General features: G+C 43.6%; 3 protein-coding genes across 8 annotated transcripts in view; 2 read left to right on the forward strand and 1 right to left on the reverse strand.

Moving 5' to 3' along the window:
* LOC109897866 (C3 and PZP-like alpha-2-macroglobulin domain-containing protein 8) overlaps window positions 1-9,057 on the forward strand; it is a 56,751-nt gene extending 47,694 nt beyond the window's left edge. The window contains exons 35-44 of one of the 2 annotated variants that reach the window (XM_020492485.2): window positions 441-694; window positions 976-1,063; window positions 3,013-3,087; window positions 3,200-3,305; window positions 3,517-3,627; window positions 4,416-4,628; window positions 5,687-5,761; window positions 6,825-6,938; window positions 7,558-7,741; window positions 8,180-9,057. In XM_020492485.2, coding sequence (XP_020348074.1) covers window positions 441-694; window positions 976-1,063; window positions 3,013-3,087; window positions 3,200-3,305; window positions 3,517-3,627; window positions 4,416-4,628; window positions 5,687-5,761; window positions 6,825-6,938; window positions 7,558-7,741; window position 8,180 — 1,221 coding nt within the window. In that variant the 3' untranslated portion in view covers window positions 8,181-9,057. The remainder of the gene's footprint in view (window positions 1-440; window positions 695-975; window positions 1,064-3,012; window positions 3,088-3,199; window positions 3,306-3,516; window positions 3,628-4,415; window positions 4,629-5,686; window positions 5,762-6,824; window positions 6,939-7,557; window positions 7,742-8,179) is intronic. The other variant, XM_020492487.2, reaches the window with a different exon arrangement.
* A 197-nt stretch (window positions 9,058-9,254) lies between these two features.
* On the forward strand, window positions 9,255-13,619 carry cimap1d (CIMAP1 family member D). Of its 5 annotated transcripts, none has more exons than XM_020492492.2 (5): window positions 9,257-10,311; window positions 10,420-10,488; window positions 11,284-11,394; window positions 12,312-12,449; window positions 12,819-13,619. In XM_020492492.2, exons 2-5 carry the CDS (start codon window positions 10,440-10,442, stop codon window positions 13,304-13,306), a joined length of 786 nt encoding a protein of 261 aa, XP_020348081.1. In that variant the 5' UTR covers window positions 9,257-10,311; window positions 10,420-10,439; the 3' UTR covers window positions 13,307-13,619. The 5 variants fall into 5 exon arrangements, with proteins under 5 accessions (XP_031689122.1, XP_020348081.1, XP_031689120.1 ...); XM_020492491.2 differs by having other exon boundaries at window positions 9,260-10,314; XM_031833262.1 differs by having other exon boundaries at window positions 9,255-10,488; window positions 12,312-12,428.
* Window positions 13,467-15,227, reverse strand: cks2 (CDC28 protein kinase regulatory subunit 2). Its single transcript, XM_020492493.2, has 3 exons — window positions 14,927-15,227; window positions 14,477-14,604; window positions 13,467-14,072 (listed from the first exon to the last, which is right to left on the reverse strand). The coding sequence occupies exons 1-3, from the start codon at window positions 14,983-14,985 to the stop codon at window positions 14,029-14,031; spliced, it is 231 nt and encodes a 76-aa protein (XP_020348082.1). The 5' UTR covers window positions 14,986-15,227; the 3' UTR covers window positions 13,467-14,028.
* Window positions 15,228-19,824: the final 4,597 nt, after the last annotated feature.

The raw sequence follows: 19,824 nt of genomic DNA on the forward strand, positions 1-19,824 counted from the left end.
CGTCAGGCCAGGTAGTCCTAAGGCATGGTCCTAGGGCTCAGGTTCTCTGGGAGGGGAGAGAGGGAGAAATGGGAGAATTAGAGAGTTCAGCCTATCTCTGTCCCCCTTCTCACTCCACACATTCCTGCAAACCTCTACACATACACCACTTTTCCAGCTTTCACACCTCTCCCTCCCTCAGCACATCCCTCTCTCCAGTCTGCCAGTGCCTGAGGCCTGGAGCACCTGGGCTGTAATGAGATGACAAGATAGGCATGATTAAAGAGAGAGTGTGTGTGTACATGCATACCTATGTGCAGGAGCGCGTGCTTGCGTGTGCGTGTACTAGCTTCCACACTCAATGGGTTTGCTCTACAACATAGGTTCTCTGCACTTTCTATTACCTCCGGAATCAGGAATAAATTCTGTCTCTCCAAGCTCTGCTTGTGTTCTCGCCTCAGATTGATGTATCCTACAACGTGCCTGACCCCGTGGCCAAGCCAGCCTTCCAGCTTAAGGTGGACCTGAAGGAGCCCAGGCAGGAGCGCCACCCGCCAGCCCCGCCCTCCCCCCGCCACGACAGCCCTCGCTCGCGATCCCGTTCCGACAACCGCTCGGAGCTGAGCCGCAAACGCCGGGCTGCCACTGACGATGAAGACCCCGCAGCCCACCAAGACGACCTAGACTACCGTATCACCCTGGAAGCCTGCGCCAGGTACTGCAGAGACTGCAGCAGCCTTTTAGCCTAACTAGCATTTAGCCTGGTAGTTGGCCTAGTTCTGCTAGCATTTAGCCTGGTAGTTGGCCCAGATCTGCTAGCATCTAGCCTGGTAGTTGGTCTATTTCTGCTAGCATTTATCCTGGCATTTGGCCCAGATCTGCTAGCATCTAGCCTGGTAGTTGGTCTATTTCTGCTAGCGTTTAGCCTGGTGGTTGGCCTAGTTCTACGAGCATTAAGCTTAGCATCTAACTCTCTTAGCATTTTTCTCTCTTCAGGTGGCTCCACACAGGTTCTTCCAACATGGCTGTCTTGGAGGTCCCTCTGCTGTCAGGTTTCCGTGCCGATGTGGAAAGTTTGGAGAGGGTAGGACATAAACATACACTCACATTACAATGTCATACAGACAGACGGCATGTAGCATAGCGGTTAGAGCATTGGGCCAGTAACCGAAAGGTCACTTGTGCGAATTCCGACAGTCTGTATATGTGCCCTTGAGCAAGGTACTTAACACACATTTGCTGTACTACTATGGCTGATCCTAATACAACACATTTCACTGTGTATGTGACAATTAAACAACCCCGCCCCCCAAAAAAGAGACAAAGACAAACACGGCTCACATCTGAAGGCCATTTCAGAGTTGTGGAATTGATCAGTCCCCTTCTGTTTTGCTCAGTCCCCTATGCTGCTCATGCTTCTTCCCCTGTCTCAGAGAGGTGTTTGTGGACGTGTGTTTATTAACGGAGGAGGACATTGAGTGGCTCTGCCATTGTGCTGCTACTCTTGGCAGATATAGACAAAACATTTGCGCCACTGTACTGAGTATCTGCTCTGCTTCTCTTGTAAACACAGGGGTCATGCTGAATGTTACTGGGAATTGTGCACTGTGTGTGTGTGTGTGACTGGGTGTGTGTGTGTTTGTTTATACAGCAGTGGGGTAATCACTATTGAGAGGGTATTTTTACTGCAGTGTCTGGATGAGGGCCAGCTCTGGCCCAGTGATGTTACTGTTTCTATGGGGCTCCACAAGGAGCCAGCACAAACCATCACAGACCCTCTCTGGGGCTATTACCCAGCCACCAGGGAAGGGCTGGGCCACTGGGGGTTGCCATTGTTTATTCCAACTACCCCACTCTGAGAGCCAGGGGAGAGGGACCCAGGGACACATGGCAGACATCTTAGAGAGGGGGGTGAGAGGTTAGTTGAAGTCACCTCCCCAGGCCCTCTTCAAAACACTTGTCTCCCTCATTTCTGCAGAGTTATGGGCCCCAAAATCAAACTATCCACCTTCGTAAAGACCTACCTGGGGGGACAGATTTACACCCACTCACACACACACACACACTATCTCCCTGAGACTTGAGGGAGTCGGTGCGGACCTGTATAGTGAAGTGGCTTACAAGCTCCGTTTACAGAGCCAGCCCTGCTCACCTCCCTGCTGTACGACTGCCTGGCTGCCCTGACCAGCAGCATTCCTCACATCATGATACGGAGCCTCGCTTATGCAGTCATGTCTTGTTGTTTTCATAGATGTTACTTGGAATCCTTACACAACATACTTTGGCCTCTATTGCTCTTTTTATCCATAAAATGAGCTGAGCTGAATGGAGCAAAATGCCTTTCACACTATGCTACCTACTTTATGTCACTTTAAGTGCTCAGAGAAAGTGAATGGAATACATTTCAAGTTGTTACTATAATTATAGTTATTGTCTAGGGAGAAAACAACACGGCCAACACACAGCCTACTTATACACACACACACACACACACACACACACACACACACACACACACACACACACACACACACACACACACACACACACACACACACACACACACACACATACACACACACACACACACACACACACACACACACACACACACACACACACACACACACACACACACACACACACACACACTATCAAGCTCTCTCTCCCTCTGTGTGTGTGTGTGTGTCCCAGTGGCGCCAGCTCAGGCTGAGCACCTCATAAACTTAATCTGTCCGTAGGACTGCAACCTTTTAGAGAGCCCTGTGGGAGGAATTGCCCCCCTCCAACCATACTTCCCACAACACCTATCCCCTTAGGCAGTAAACAGAAACTCCCTCGTAGACAGTCGACACAGGTACTGTTATTGGAAGCTGGCTCCCTCCCTTTGGCTTGTAAACAGGCTTGGTTTGACCTACCTACAACTGGACTAAAAGGTCACCAGAATTCTCACTGGCCATCAGTGAGACAACAGAAAAGCTTAGCATTGAGTCAGGCTCTTGAGTAGTTCATCCCCCTTTTCCTATCATAAAGCTGCTGCTGGACAAGAGGGTTGGTCTGAAGAGGTACGAAGTGGATGGAAGGAAGGTCCTCTTCTACTTTGATGAGGTGAGTTAGCCATACCGGTATATCACCATTGTAATCTGTGGTGTACTGTACTGTGATCAGTTCTAACTGTTTTACATGTTTGCCCTGTCTCTGTGCTTGTCCCACAACGCAGATCTCCAGTCAGTGTATGACATGTGTGGCCTTCCAGGCTGTCAGGGAGTACATAATGGGCAAGACAGCGCCTGTTCCGGTCAAGGTGTACGACTACTACGAACCAGGTGTGCCTCTGATATTTTTAACAGCACCTCACTTTGCGAGCAAGAAAACCCTCCTTCGTCTTCACGATGATTAACTGACAGCCTTCTCTCAGAGTAAATTGGAATTCTCTGGTCTGTGGTTTAAAATGCAAGTACAGAGTTGTTTTGTGGAGAGACGTGTCCACTACTCCTACAAAGCTGTGTGTTTCTGTGTGTCTCTCTCGCTATACAGCATTTGAAGCCACCCGCTTTTACAATGTGAGCGAGAGCAGTCCCCTGGCCCGTAAGCTGTGTGACGGCACCACGTGCAACGAGGTGGAGAGCTCAACCAATCAGTGGATAGGTAAAAGTTACAACACTCTACTGTATGTCCATTAACGGAACTACCAGATTCTCTTTGTGTTAGTCCCCATTTATCCCAGCTAATGAAACAGTGAGAGAGAGAGCAAGTGAAGGTGTGACTTGTGTCTGACGGGGCTCCTCTGTAAACCTCCATTTCCTGTCTCTTGACTTTCTAAGAGCGTGTGTGTCGTGCCTAAACTGTTATTGGCACGGGCCGATGTTGGGAAGAGAAGAAACAGAAAAGCAGGCCCACACAGGAATGCCCACTGGCCCTGGTTGTCATCGTGCCGAGTGTTTCCGTTTCAGCGACACATACACACACTCTCATTAGCGGGGACCGATGTTGCTACAACAAATGGCAAAGTTTGCCCCTGTCACCGTGGTGACGGGTGGATGACCCTGTTTGTGTTGATGCTGTGTTTTTCTGGCTTGGCTGAGAGAGAGAGAAGCTGAGGGGCTGGGACCCCCGTGCAGCTGGAACCAAGGCCATGCCCAGACCCTGGGGAACAGCGCTCATCAACACACATCCTCTCACACACATAATATTTTTCTCTCTCTTTCCTAACACTTTCCCTCCTATGAAAGATGTCATCTCTTTATTTGCCTGACCCATGTTTGGAATATATATTTTTTGTCCTGTTTATTTTACTATGATGTAATTATGGTTGCATTCCACTACTAAAGTCACACAATGTTGATACACATTGTTAGAAAAAAGCAAAAGATTCAAGATCCCCAAAGTTGAAAAATATATAATTTCTCCTGTCCGGTGTTTTTCCTTTGACCCAGGCTTTGTCCAGGGGAACCAATGTAACAAGGTGTTTGGCTGTCTGGAGGAGGAGCAGTTTGAGCGTTGCACCTGCTACAGGGACTGTGGCTATGACGGAGAGCCTGTGTGTGGCTCAGACGGACATCTCTACCAGAACCAGTGTCAGATGGAGGTCTTCGCCTGCCGCAACGGGACCCGCATAGAACAAATGCCCATGTCCCAGTGTCCTCAGAGTAAGATTACTCTACTAGGGATGGGCTCCATTCCATTTGAAATTCAGTTAATGAGTTGAAAAATCCTCAATGACTTTAATGGCCAATTAATCAATTCATGAGTTTGATGTCAATTCATCCTCTGAATGATTGAAATGAAAGCTGCTACAGCTGTGCCACCACACCCACTGGCTGCTCCTAACACTAGCATGCCAGGCTCTGAACCCCTCCCAGTGTCTCTGCCAGCCAGGGTCACATGTGGCTCTGATTTATCGGTCAGCTACCACACCTCGAAGAGCTAAAAACACGATATACTTCATAGTCAAACATTACATCCACTGAAAAAATGTCTCCAAAATGTTTTGATTATGAGAAACACCCTTTGAGGAATTGAAGAGAGGACGTGCTGAGAAGAGGGTGCAGGGTAGCCCAACATGCACGTGCACATACTCTCACACGCGCACACACACACACAAGTAGGAGAAGAAAGAGTGAGGTGTGTGTGTGTGTGTGTGTGTGTGTGTGTGTGTGTGTGTGTGTGTGTGTGTGTGTGTGTGTGTGTGTGTGTGTGTGTGTGTGTGTGTGTGTGTGTGTGTGTGTGTGTGTGTGTGTGTGTGTGTGTGTGTGTGTGTGTGTGGTAACAGCTGTTCAGGTGCAGGTTGATTGCTGGGTGAAGTTTGTGAAGAGAGCTTCTCTCCCCCCTCTGCCCAGCGCTACTATATTACAGGGAACCCCAAATGACAGAGTGCTTTTGTCCAGACCTTTGAAAATCCTGTCACATTCCTTTCTGACGCACAAACCAACAACAAAGGAGCCTTCTTGTTGTGGAGTGGATTGGGAAAAAGCACATACCAAAACCTGTGTGGGAAAACGAGGCTGCCTGCGCCAAGTTTACAGTAGATTATCGAAGGACCGGGTCCATATTTAGACCTTCCTCTCATTGTTTGTGTATGTCTGGTTAAGAAATAAGCACCCACATAGGAAATACGGTAAAGTATATCATGCTTTTACCCTAACCATACAGTACGTGGTCTGTGTAACATTGGCTTGTTGTGATTGTGTTGTGTCTGTTCACACAGTGGAATCCACCACGGAGGACAGAGAGAACACAACAGGCGAGGAACCTGAGCAAACTCCTGTGCCTATACACACAGGTAAATACAGTGCATGGTAAAACACACACCTCTTCTCCCCTCTATACCCCCGCACTAACCCCTATCTTCCCATCTCTCATTGGTCGCCAGCTGTTCCCGGCTGCAGGAGTGTGTATGTGAGGAGTGTGAAGTCTGTGTGTGTGTGAGTGCCAGTCAAAGGCAAGAGCTGGAGAGTTCACCTCTGAGTGAAGCTGGCGTTGACGTGCAGGCATGTGAGGAGGTTCATGCACTGCTCTGCTCCGTTCCCACTCTGAGACACTGTATACAAGTCTGACAGATGAAGACCAGACCTCTAGTGCCCACTGTAAATATGTCTATCTGCATACATCCATGGATCTGTATTGTATGAGGGGTTGGAGATTACTCCAGCTCAGATTACACACATGCAACGCTCTGAGAACATCCACATACAGACTGCCTCCAATACTTTGCTATAACCTATACCCACTGTGAGGTCCACCACCATGCGTCGGCTTCTTCTTGCTTGTCTGGATATATACAAATAAGTATAAAGAGTTTGATCGCAGTTGTAAATGAGAACTTGTTCTCAACTGGCCTCAACTGTTTAAATAAAGGTGAAATAAAAAAAACATTTAAAAATCAGTGTTGTAGAAGAGTTGGAGGTGAAGATGAAAGAGTCACTGCCCTCCCTTCCCTCCATGTCTGATCAGTCTGTCTGCCTGCAGTGTGCTGGGGGCTGTTGGGACTTGCCCCAGCCGTCTGTAGTAGCGTAGAGGAGAGGAGGAAGTAGAGCACTGACGCCTCAGCAGATCACATCGACAGGCTACTGTCACATTCTGATAAACAGGAGAATAGGCTTTCCTTAGGGGGGATAGTTTTGCTTGAAGGGGATATTTGTTGCTCCACCACAGGGTTCACGTAGATGTCATGCTTAAATAACTTGCTGTTACAGAACTCCCGGTAAGATGTATCACTCTTTATATTGGTTTGTAGCAGGAGTCGTGGCTGTGGTAGGGTAGGCTCACGTCGATGCGTGTGTACTTCCGTGTGTGTGTGTATTTGATGTGGCCTATTCCTGCACTGACTTGTTCCCTGCCTGCAGCTCACTGTAGCTGTAATGGAGTTCCACAAAGGTCCAAGGTCTCCTCAGTACAAAGACTGATGCTTCACAGTGGAAAAGACCTCACCACAGGAATGCCATTAAAAGTGGACTGCGGTACACACATACAGAAAACATGTATCATACCAGATTATTGCACTCAATGAACAGCTGTGTATTTCTGAGCTAATAAATGTTGTTGAGCTGAGCTCCACTGAGCATTAGGTTAGGTAGATTGTGATGGATGTGATTTTGTGTTCCAAGAATCTGACAGCATTCTCAACAGCTTTAGTAAAAACATTGAGGCTTTGGAATCAGTTTCTCTGTGGACATGTCCCTTAGTGGTGAAATGGCATCAGAGCTGAGGGCATGATTAATTCAACAAAACACACTTGTTTTGATGAAAATAAATGGAGTGTATTGTGTGTATTCATCTGCAATGTATGATTTCCAAAAGGAGCAGTGTGCATGCAGTGCTTTACATGAGGCTGAACATTAGGACATAGTGACCCCTACTGGTCACCTTGTACAATTAACTATTTTGGTAGATACTCTCAGAGGAAACATATTGTTATGCCCCTTGACTTTTCAGGCAATGTTAGTGTTCTCATAAAAATAATTGTTGTGAACAATTGTCTCATCTTATTTCTAAGGCTATTTCTCACCATCCCACCTGCCCTCCATCTCTTTCTCACTGTCACTCTCTCTCTCTCTGTTCCTCTTTCTTGTGCTGTAGGCGAGGAAGAGCAGGGTTCCATGGCTGAGGTGTCCTACTACTCCTATGAGTATGACCCAGAACCCTTCCCTGCAGAGGGAGAGGACCATTTGGAGCTGGAAGCAGGGGAGCAGGGGGGAGAGCAGGAGAGTCCAGCAGATATCCAGTTACCCACACTGGACACAAAGGACCCCCCTGAGCGATGGTACGGCCCTCTCACCTCTCTGTCTCTATGAACAACAATACTGAGTTTGAACCACAGGAGGCTGCTGAGGGAAGAGTGGCTAATAATAATGTTCAGAACGGTGCTAATGGAATGGCATCAATCACCTGTTTGTTGTATTTGATACGATTCCATTAATTCTGCCCCAATCATTACCACGAGCCCATTCTCCCCAAATAAGTTGCCACCAACCTCCTGTGTTTTTAACCATTAACACTGTGGTAATGTGAATAGGGCTTGAAATTAACTCAACTGTGACTTTGTAACCTCAAACCTGTGTCAGTTTATATCCACTCTAATAACAAAGTGTATTCAGATACCTCTACATCAAAGATAGCATATCTGTACCTATCTATCTGATTGCAATGAAGAACCTTATCAGAGATCTTATTAAGTGTCCTGTTCTCCTCTCCTCCATAGAAACTGCCCCTGATGGCATCACCAGCCAGATCTCCAAATTGTACATTGTCTGTGAATATGTTAGTGAGTGGAGAGAGAAGGAAGAGTAGGGACTGCGTGTGTGTGTGTGTGTGTGTGTGTGTGTGTGTGTGTGTGTGTGTGTGTGTGTGTGTGTGTGTGTGTGTGTGTGTGTGTGTGTGTGTGTGTGTGTGTGTGTGTGTGTGTGTGTGTGTGTGTGTGTGTGTGTGTGTGTGTGTGTGTGTGTGTGTTACTAAGCTAGTCCCCCTCTAGCCCTCTTTGTTTTTCTCTCTTGTATAACTCCTAGACACCAGTTGACACCATAGCGTCTTTGATATTCACTGTAGTGCCTTATTGTTTTTCTGTAATCTCTAATCAAGTATTTATGTTTGTAATTACACCTGATTTAAAACAAATGTTTTGTTGTTTTTTATATCTGTGGTATTTATTTGTAGCTAGTGCTTTTGTTTTATTTGTTCCAATGCCTCCCCCTATTGCCTTCTTGTCCTGTCACCTACACCAATGTCTTCATATAATTCATCAAAAATAACCAGATGTGATGCACCTATTATTCTTATTCAGAGGAAGCCTTAGCTCAAACACTGAGGCTCAATTCTTCTAGATATTTTACCAAGCTAGCAATATCTCCACATAATAAGTCATATTTAGGTATAGCTGTCTCCTTACTGTTGAACACACAGGGATTTGATTGTACAGTGCATAAGCTATTTTGTTTTGTTAAATTTTGACTCTTGATATCCTAAAACAAGAATAAAGGTTTGGAATTACTGTACATTTACCATATTTAAACCAGTGTAACCCCATATCCATTTCCAATACAATTGCTTTTGAAAAATAATAAACTTTGTTGTGTTGGTCCATTTCCTTTGCAACTGTAGTTTAGCCTGAGGAGAATTTCTTGTCATCCTGTAAGCAATGAGCTGTGTTATTGTCAAACACTGTGGCCCTTCAGAATGCCCTCTGTGACTGTGACCCCTGGCATGGCTGTGTGCAGCAGGGCTAACGTGTGTTTGTCCCTGTTAACAACTCACTCAGGTTACCTAAACAGCAGCCAGGAGAGAGTTAGAGCCTGTAAATGTTTAATGTTTGTTTTCGGTAGACCATGGTTAAGGCACTTGTCGACATTGTCAGTTACCGTATAGCTTCTGGCAACTTTCAGTGTGTTCTTCTGCTGCTGTTTTAAAATGACTACGTTCCAAACAGCCCATGGATATGTCATTTCAATGTAGAGGTTATTGAGAGGGCAATGAGTCCTATGATCAAACTACAGGCGTGGTGGTGGAAAAATGTCAGATAACGTGTCTTTCTCGCTTTCAGTGTATTACCATATACTGCACTATGTCAAGAAGGAGAATATTTGTTCACTCCATGGCTTTGCTGGTCTCTGTAAGGGACACTGTTAGTTCTGAAATACAGTGTGAATGGGATCTGTACAGTATGAGTGGAAGGTCTGTTGTATGAATGGGGAAGGTACTGTAGGGACAGAGAGAGAACACTCGCTTCGCTGACTGAGCGATGCGGGAGACCTGGTTGCTGAGACTGAATATCCTGGAACGTCTCCCTGGCAACTGTATGCATGGTTGAAGTGTGATATTCTGCCTCCACGCTGCGATGAACAGAGAGTGAAAAGAGAAAGGAGGGAGAGGGGATCTTGGTTTCATGGATTGCTCTGTGGAGATATTGTTACATTAGAGTGAATCCAAGTAATGACATGGTTTCTAAGCACCAGCAGATTGAGCTCCTCTGGCTGAGCTACTATTTAACTGGCTGAAATGATGAACTAGTTGGACACAGTTGGTGTGAGATCCAACATTTGGTCCTTTAAAGGGCTTTTCTAACCAAGAGGCTAAATGTTTATGGGTCTTTGATGGTAGTGGTTCTTATTTTGGAGTGTGTAACTGTGCAGGCTGTTAAGGTATGCATGACTGAATAGGTGAACTCCAAACTGAATTTCACTCAGGACTTGGGAGATGATGGATGGATAAAGGAGGGCCATGCTGCTGAGTGGAGAGCTTCAATTCATCTGACACAGAAGATCACCTCTACCACACGGAGGAGAGAGGAACCTGCTGGCTCTGATGCATTGCTGGAGCCTGTTTGTGTCCACATTTACAGTAGTATGCTTCCTACCTGTGTTTTTGTACATACTGTATTGTCAAATTCCCTCTTATTATTGATTGAATTGAGCAGTTTGTGTAATGATTTGGAGGATGTTTTTGTAGGACCATACATTTATTTGAACATGGGGGAGGAGGTGAAAAAGCGCCCCATCATTGCTGGCAGAGAGAAAGGTGAGCTTCCTGAATGGAACAACCTTTGCGGTACTTATTCAATACAGATAGATCACTCATCTATTCTGAATTGAGTAAATGTAACATGTAAACGTAACATGTCTAGCTAATAATTGAATGCATTATCCTGTCAGAGAGGGGACACTGACTGGAGGAGTTGATTGTTTCTCAGAGCTTGGACTTGCCAGGACTCGCATTAGTAACTTTGCTTGTGCAGTGTGCACAGGCATCTGAAAATGTGAATGCTGATGTAATGTCAAATCAAAATGAAAAAGGACATGCACCGAATACATCTGGTGTAGACTTTACCATGAACTGCTTACTAACGAGCCATTTCCCAACAATGCAGTTAAAAAGGTTTTAAAAAAGGCTAAATAAGGCAATAGTACCACAATAAAATAACGTGAAAGTGTGTGTTTTGTGTGAGTGTATATTATGTGTGTTGGTGGAGTGTCAGTGTAATGTGTTGGTAGAGTGTGCATAGAGCTAGTGCAAGAGAGTTGGTGCAACAAACAAAAAAAATAACTTTCCAAAAAAGTAATTTCCCAGGTTGTATCTTAGTGCCGCACTGTCTCTGGCTGTGAAAGTCAGCTGTTTGGATGATCTAGCATGTCTAATTTGCACCAGCCAGATGTAAATATGTAATTTATATCCTCAGGCACATCTTTATGAACCTTTTCAGCTTATTCATCACTACACCATAATGTATATAATGTAATATGTGTGAAGTAGCCCAAATCCTTCCATGTGCACACACAGGTCCTCAACCTATTGTGTAAAATATCTACCCCACAGGGCCAGGACCGGGGCGTTACGCTCTGCCACCAACTATTGGTTTCATCGGCCATGACTTCACCAAGCCAACCAGCCCTGCTTACTCCTTCCACGGCAGAATGAGCAACAACTGTGAGTGCTACAGCAGTCACTAAAGAGCCCCCAAGATTTGAACATGACACGCTACTCTAATGGTCCATGGAAAACTACCTCAACTAGTATTAGTTGATCATGAAAGGGAATATTGAATGTTGTAATGTAACTGTAAAGCCACTGGGGGGAAACAACACCACAAATACCTGTCACTAGTTGTGGACCCTGTTACTACAATACAGTATACAGTGCCTTGCGAAAGTATTCGGCCCCCTTGAACTTTGCGACCTTTTGCCACATTTCAGGCTTCAAACATAAAGATATAAAACTTTATTTTTTTGTGAAGAATCAACAACAAGTGGGACACAATCATGAAGTGGAACGACATTTATTGGATATTTCAAACTTTTTTAACAAATCGAAAACTGAAAAATTGGGCGTACAAAATTATTCAGCCCCTTTACTTTCAGTGCAGCAAACTCTCTCCAGAAGTTCAGTGAGGATCTCTGAATGATCCAATGTTGACCTAAATGACTAATGATGATAAATACAATCCACCTGTGTGTAATCAAGTCTCCGTATAAATGCACCTGCACTGTGATAATACTTTCGCAAGGCACTGTACAACTTATCAGCCAAATGTGACACTGTCCTTAGAACTTACTACAGTAGGGAAAGGGGGATACCTAGTTAGTAGAAATGAATGCATTCAACTGAAATGGGTCTTCCGTATTTAACCCAACCGATCTGAATCAGAGGTGCGAAGGGCTGCCATAATCGACATCCATGTCTTTGACGCCCGGGGAACAGTGGATTAACTGCCTTGCTCAGGGGCAGAACAACAGATTTTGACCTTGTCAGCTCTGGGATTCGATCCAGCAAACTTTCAGTTCCTGGCCCAACGCTCTAACCAGTATTGTATGTCAGTTATTTGATTGTTTCTCTTGTTTGTGCAGTGTATGGTGTTGACTCCAGTCCTGGGCCTCGGTATTACATTGATGCAAAAATCACCCGTTTCGGCAGGGATGGCAACCCCGCATACTCCATGTTGGGCAGAGTGAGAGGATCATCAAGTAAGTTCCCACCAACTTCAGGTAAATACACTTTCAATTCAGAGCTGATCATGTTTTAATGTGCCTATAAAGTTGTATTAAAATACTGTTTTTATATGGTCAAATACCAAAAGCTCATTACTAGACGTGAAAATGTTGATTTTCTTAAGAGGCGTTAATTACACAAGGACCTTGTGTGTGGCAGTTTGTAAGCCACTTACAGCAGTATAGCAACAAGACACTGGATGTGACAGCTCAAGCCTTGCCTTCTGCTGTCAGCTGTTGCAACTGAATTTCATGAACACTCCACAAATATGCATACACTCTAAATTGACAATGAATCTACTGCATTCCACTTATGAATCTTGCGTGTTCACATAAAGCCAAAGCTAAACACAGCTTTCCCACTAGCAGGGCATTTCCAGACTCCTGGACCTGGGGCATACAGCCCTGAGAATGCTCCTCCATGCAACACCCAGCGCAGACCCCCATCCTACACTATGGGCTCCCGCACTCGCTACCGTACCATCGACTCAGTCCCTGCCCCCAACAAGTACTGTCTCCCTGCTCTCATGGGCCCCCAGGTTCCCACCAAGCCAGCCAGTGCCAGCTACACCATGTCAGGGCACTGCAAATTAGGGGGTCCCTCAGAAGACCTGGCCAAGACCCCAGGCCCTGGTAGATACAACAGTACAGATCCAAGTGTCTACCTGCCCAGGCAACCAGCTTTCTCCATGCTAGGTCGCCATGGCTTTCCCAACGATGCCACTCTGAAGCCTGGCCCTGGAACTCATAATCCTGAGAAGGTGACTGTCCACAAGCCCCGGGCTCCTGCCTTCTCTCTGGGCATCAGACACTCGGAGTTTGTCACCCCACTGGTGGTCAATGTAGCTGACTGAAAAGCACTTCTCACAACTATGTTCCTCTGGCATATGAGACTAGGTTGGATTCATCTGCAAAACAAAGAACTTGAGATGACAATAGAGAACCATTTCTACTGCTGTGTTGGCTTAATATGAAATGAAAGACATTTAGATACACAACACAAACTTCCACACAGAAAGTAAAGAAATATATTTTATTTACGTTCTGTCCAGCAACAAGTGTTGTTTAGAATTAACAAAAATGTGACTATTCAGTCCAAATGTATACTGTCTGATACAAATATATATACACAGAGGAAAGCAGACAAAATAAAAAACATTTTCAGAACATGCTAAATTATTTATTTTGAATAAAATATTCCACGTTCAAGAAAAACTCTATTTGACCACTGTTCATTAATCCAACATATTGACAAGTAAGTAAACATCAATAAAAGTGTAGCAAGTGTTATTCAAGCTCTGTAAAGTCTAATGAATGAGAAATTCCATATCCATATTGTTGCCATGTACCAATAAAAGCAGAACTGCTTATCATCTGGTAGTGGGGGCCGAGCCTTCCAACACTTAGTCTGCTTCTATCATACCTCCAACATTTTGGGGAGGGATTAAAAATAAAATAACTTTAAGGGTCTATTCTATACACCAAAACAAGATGTACATCTCTCCATGTGTTAAGTCAACAAAGACCATACAATTCAACTAAGGTGGCTTTCAGGGATGTTGAAGATGATTTCCACTCAATCCTTTGGAAGAGGTCTTCGGAAAAGCAATATATGCGGCTCTAGATGTAAAACAAAAAGTAGCTAATTCAGTACTGACTTCAAGGTAGTAGAGATGGCTATTATTTTCAAACATGCAGATGGCATAACAATGGCTTTGCATATGTAGGGATGTGATCAGGACAACATTGAAGATTGGGGAAAAGAGGTCATTGGTGTGGGGCAAAGTAATGTAATAGGCAATACAAAATATATGGCCTAGAATAGAAAGCTAGCTAGTACATTTAAATTATGTATGAAAGAGGATGTCAGAAAAGCAGGAATTCCTGATGTATCTTTTCATAACCAGTCATGAGAAGACTTGAGACATAGGTAAAAGCTTTAGAAAATGTGTTTTTTGTATGAAACGTTAGTCCTTGTTAGTCCTTGTTGAGACTGGATTGCTAACTTTCGGTCAATAACTCACCTGGCTTGTGGATCATGTAGTGGATCCAGCCCTGGCTCTGCTGCACCCCCAGACCCCTCCATTCATCTTCTGTCATCAAGTGAGAAGTGGGCACCAGCTTTGATAACTGTTTCGGGAGCATAACATGCCTGTGTAGGAAAGGGACATTGAATTCACGTACGTTAGCGGTCGTTAACCAAGTCACATGATACAGTTCGCTAGCCCACTAAACAAATGAATCCTGCAGCCTTCAGTTGCCAGCCAACAAATATAATAACAGTATTAATATTATTCTGCCAAATACAGTATTATGGCTAAAGCTAACGTTGGCTAGTTAACCAACCAGGGGAGTTGGGTGAACTTGCTTTCCGTAGCAAAGCAAGTTAACATGCTTGCTTGCTTACTTACTAGCTAACGTTAACAGTATTACAGTACAGTAGTAGCTAACGTTACAACTTCAACCTAACTTACCTGTACTCAAATGCTTCATCTGTGTACTTGTCAGAGTAGTAAATTTGTTTCTTCGACATGTTTAATCGAACAGAAGTATATAACACAATATTCTGGATAAGTTTTTGTATTCTCAGATAGCTGTCCGTTTTGACAAGCGAAAGCTGGCTAGATTTTTATAAACACAAAACAAATTGTCATCTGCAGTGTGTCGGCAAATTTTAAACTCAAACCGTCCCTCTCTTAGCCGGGATTGGTGAAGCCGCGCGTGGGCAAAACAAACTAAATGCGTGGCGCCCCGCCCCCACCTTCTGATTTTGACAGCTGTACACATGGTGAGTTATTTTTACAATATTAGACTTTAGATTTTTCCATTGGTTTGCTCGTTGAGTTAATGTCAATGACCATTTGTCGTGCTTCTTTCGTCCTACAATCATGAATATTCGTTGTCAAATGCCTGAATGTAACAAAAAATAGTATATAGCCCTAATCTAAGGGATTCGTTTTACTGGGGGTGGTCGTGCAATGTAATTATGTGTACGAGCACAAAAGTCCACATCTGTAATTTTAGTCACGTCCGAATCTGCCATGGAAGTATTTTTTGCATGACAGGAGAGTAACAATTCCAGCTAGAATAACTTACTGTTTTTTGGAAAACTCCAACAAGTACCCCTGACTGGAGTGTGCAATTCTGGGCCGGGGTCAATGTGGGCGGGGTCAGACGTTTGGCCCCGCCCATGTTTGACCCCGCCCACTTTGTGTCCATCAGGTTTGACAGTCACACACTGAATTCAAACACACGTTTGCGCAAGGCACACGTTGAACACAAACGTATTTCATTTTTGAAGATGTAAGAAATATTATATAAAGTGGTACCAGCAGATGAATTGTAACACTTTTTGCTTCATGCTATATTTGAGACAAGCTACTGATATTGTTGCAGTGAACAACAGATGTATGTCATGTACTGTTAAAATTGTGTTAATAAATATTATAACTTTGTATTTATATTATTTAATTGAGCATATATATATATACACAGTTACTACCTATCCTGATTTATAATGCTATTTACTTTGTTCATGAGAATGGAGACAGACTATACCATATAGACATACTGACAAGCTGAATGTGTTTTGTACATGAAGTTATACCAGCTCCAGTACAGAGATCAGAGACTCGGGTGACTTTACATCATCTTTACTAAACAACACAATTAAAACAATTAACACAGCAGACAAAACAAGGTTTGACCACTCCTCAAAAATGGCTTCACTCCTGCTCCTCAAGAGGCAGACAGTCATTTTCTTGTTGTCAACTGCCTCCACATAGATCATCTCATAATTTCTCTGTAACAGGAATGGTTCCTTGAGGAGAATATTTTTCCTCTTCATCCAGGCCATCATACAACCGTAGTTCTTTAAGTATTGTAATGCGGTCTTCCACTTCCATCCCAATTACACTAGGGAGGGAAACAGTTCCTTAAAATGTTTGGAGTTCGCACCACCTTGCTGCCTCTAGGGTGTCCCTTAGAAGAACATCTGCTTCCTTGAAGAAAAAGGAAGAATAAATATTAAGAGTAGTGCCTGGATGATCAAGTCAAATTTACACCCCACTTTCACAATACCACCATGCAAACAAAAGCCACTATTACTAAAGGGGTTTTCAGTGATATCTATAACTTCTCAACAAGTCATCACTTATATCTTGCCATGTATCAATCAACTATGCCACTCATCATATGAGAGGGGTGGGTTTAAGTCTTTAAACATAGGTTTAAGACTATACCACTCATCATATGAGAGGGGGGGATTAAGTCTTTAAACATTGGTTTAAGACTATACCACTCATCATATGAGAGGGGGGATTTAAGTCTTTAAACATTGGTTTAAGACTATACCACTCATCATATGACACCTCCTACCTGTAGTGTGTTTTGTTTTCGCAACGCCTTTTTCCATCTTTCAACCTCACTTCTTCAGACCTTAGTGAGTGAATGACACATATTACATACATTCAATATGAAAATATATTTTCAGATCAGTCTGGCTACAGTGAAACAAGTGATTTTAAGGATGCAAATGAAAGGTTTTATAATGTTCAATACTTACGGCATGGGAAAGTTCTGCAGGAGAACTAGGCACCACCATCGCCTAATTTGCTGCATGTTTTCCTTTGAAAAAGAAAATCGCACATTCGGGGATCCCAAAGAACATTACATCCACTAGTGATCCACTAGTAACCTCACACTCAACGTCAACAAAACTAAGGAGATGATTGTGGACTTCAGGAAACAGCAGAGGGAACACCCCCCTATCCACATCGATGGAACAGTAGTGGAGAGGGTAGCAAGTTTTAAGTTCCTTGGCATACACATCACAGACAAACTGAATTGGTCCACTCACACAGACAGCATCGTGAAGAAGGCGCAGCAGCGCCTCTTCAACCTCAGGAGGCTGAAGAAATTCGGCTTGTCACCAAAAGCACTCACAAACTTCTACAGATGCACAATCGAGAGCATCCTGGCGGGGTGTATCACCGCCTGGTATGGCAACTGCACCGCCCTCAACCGTAAGGCTATCCAGAGGGTAGTGAGGTCTGCACAACGCATCACCGGGGGCAAACTACCTGCCCTCCAGGACACCTACACCACCCGATGCTACAGGAAGGCCATAAAGATCATCAAGGACATCAACCACCCGAGCCACTGCCTGTTCACCCCGCTGTCATCCAGAAGGCGAGGTCAGTACAGGTGCATCAAAGCTGGGACTGAGAGACTGAAAAACAGCTTCTATCTCAAGGCCATCAGACTGTTAAACAGCCACCACTAACATTGAGTGGCTGCTGCCAACACACTGTCAATGACACTGACTCAACTCTAGCCACTTTAATAATGGGAATTGATGGGAAATTATGTAAATATATCACTAGCCACTTTAAACAATGCTACCTTATATAATGTTACTTACCCTACATTATTCATCTCATATGCATATGTATATACTGTACTCTATATCATCGACTGCATCCTTATGTAATACATGTATCACTAGCCACTTTAACTATGCCACTTTGTTTACATACTCATCTCATATGTTATACTGTACTCGATATCATCTACTGTATCTTGCCTATGCTGCTTTGTACCATAACTCATTCATATATCCTTATGTAAATATTCCTTATCCCCTTACACTGTGTATAAGACAGTAGTTTTTTTGGAATTGTTAGTTAGATTACTTGTTCGTTATTACTGCATTGTCGGAACTAGAAGCACAAGCATTTCGCTACACTCGCATTAACATCTGCTAACCATGTGTATGTGACAAATAAAATTTGATTTGATTTGATTTGATTTGATGATGAGAAATTCATAATTTATACATACCTCAGTGAAATCACACTGTGCTTCCATTGCAATGTACAGGGCATAATGTAAGTTAAGAAAGAATAGGTTGTTAAGTTTGATAGTTATGATAACAATAATAATAGTAAATAATAATAATACCACTCCGCCCAGGAATATATTTCAGGATGTAAAAGACTCAAGAATAACAGAAAATAACAGAAAATAGGACTAATATAATATACTGAATAGCATATTACCATCAAAACAAACACCCCACAGTTGTTTGAGAAACCTTGCTTTGGTAGGCCCTGTGGTGTGAACAAGGTACCATTTTCAATACAGGAATGACAATCAAATGGTACAGTTCAGTGGAATCATTTAAAGGAATATCCAACCTGAACATCATCCACACCAAAAGTCCTCCAAGGTCCAGGGGACAAGATCTGAGCAATGTTTCTGTGAACACAGTGTATGTGAAAGTGAAGAAAAAGTACAATTCAACAGCATTTTATACTCCAGCATTGCATAACAGTTTTGAACACAGTTGGAACTGAACTAGTCCAAGTATTTTTCACAACATGTATGGGTGTTGCTGGACCAGAAAATGTATTTTTCGAATGCAAATACACCATTTCTCACATCAATGCACTCACATGCCAAAACTCTTTCCTTGGACACTGTTTCAAAGCAATGTGTATGCTTTCTTCGTAAATATGTTTTGAAGTTTGTCTTATTTAACTTAAGTTTGCAGTGTGGACAAGTTACAAAGACTTTTCTTGACCTGTCATGTATGTTGGAACCAGGAGATTTCATTATTGTATTTACTATGTGTAGGCCGTGTAGACTCGCTATGTGTAACTAAGGGAATGGCATTAACGATACGCATTTAGAGCCAACCAAACACAACAAGCCATACATTGAAGAAACACAGAAAATCAATGATCAAATTGATTACATAACTTTACTGTAAACCTAGGCTTACTGCTCAAGTAGGCAAATTTGTCCAAATAAGATTCCCTCATTGTGAGCAATTAGCTAGCCCACATGCAAAAGGGTGCTAATAACGCTATGCTAACATCGGTGCGGTAGTTGGTCATATAAAAATATACCACTGCACTGGTATAACATGAATATTACAAAGTACATTATGCATGATGACAGTCTCACTTACTTCCATGGTTTATATTTTTATCCATATAGGTTAGGTTCGATTAAGATTCGCTTTCGTTGACGTTGATACCTTCGACCGTTTACCTCAACTTGGGTGACCTTGAAAGAGATGGGAAGAGTTTGGGTTAAATGCGTTTGACTCCACCCACATTGAGCCCGGCCCGCCGTTTGACTCAGCCCACATTGAGCCCGGCCCCGAACTGCAAAATGCAGTCAGGAGCTTCTCAACTCCAAGGTCCTCTGATTAAGCTAGTCCCGTGCCGAAACGACATCACTGTGTTTTGAGAGCAATGTCTGAGTTTGACAGGTGTTTGAGCAAGAAAACAATAACTGATTCGATAAATTGAACAAAGTGCTGCGCATAGCCTATATAGGAAGGGCCTACATGTAACCTATCAAC

The sequence above is a fragment of the Oncorhynchus kisutch genome, linkage group LG10 (genome assembly GCF_002021735.2).
Source record: "Oncorhynchus kisutch isolate 150728-3 linkage group LG10, Okis_V2, whole genome shotgun sequence".
In the NCBI taxonomy this organism is placed as follows: domain Eukaryota; kingdom Metazoa; phylum Chordata; class Actinopteri; order Salmoniformes; family Salmonidae; genus Oncorhynchus; species Oncorhynchus kisutch.

What these genes read in the sequence shown, in the direction of transcription:
- cimap1d (XM_031833260.1), top strand. Translation starts at nt 10,317, where the DNA reads ATGCTTCCTACCTGTGTTTTTGTACATACTGTATTGTCAAATTCCCTC. An exon ending in CGGCAGAATGAGCAACAACT is followed by an intron (nt 11,395 to 12,311) that starts GTGAGTGCTACA and finishes TTGTTTGTGCAG; the next exon opens with TGTATGGTGTTGACTCCAGT. An exon ending in TAAGTTCCCACCAACTTCAG is followed by an intron (nt 12,450 to 12,818) that starts GTAAATACACTT and finishes CTTTCCCACTAG; the next exon opens with CAGGGCATTTCCAGACTCCT.
- cks2 (XM_020492493.2), bottom strand. Translation starts at nt 14,985, where the DNA reads ATGTCGAAGAAACAAATTTACTACTCTGACAAGTACACAGATGAAGCA. An exon ending in GATGAAGCATTTGAGTACAG is followed by an intron (nt 14,605 to 14,926) that starts GTAAGTTAGGTT and finishes TTTCCTACACAG; the next exon opens with GCATGTTATGCTCCCGAAAC. An exon ending in CTACATGATCCACAAGCCAG is followed by an intron (nt 14,073 to 14,476) that starts GTGAGTTATTGA and finishes TTTTACATCTAG; the next exon opens with AGCCGCATATATTGCTTTTC.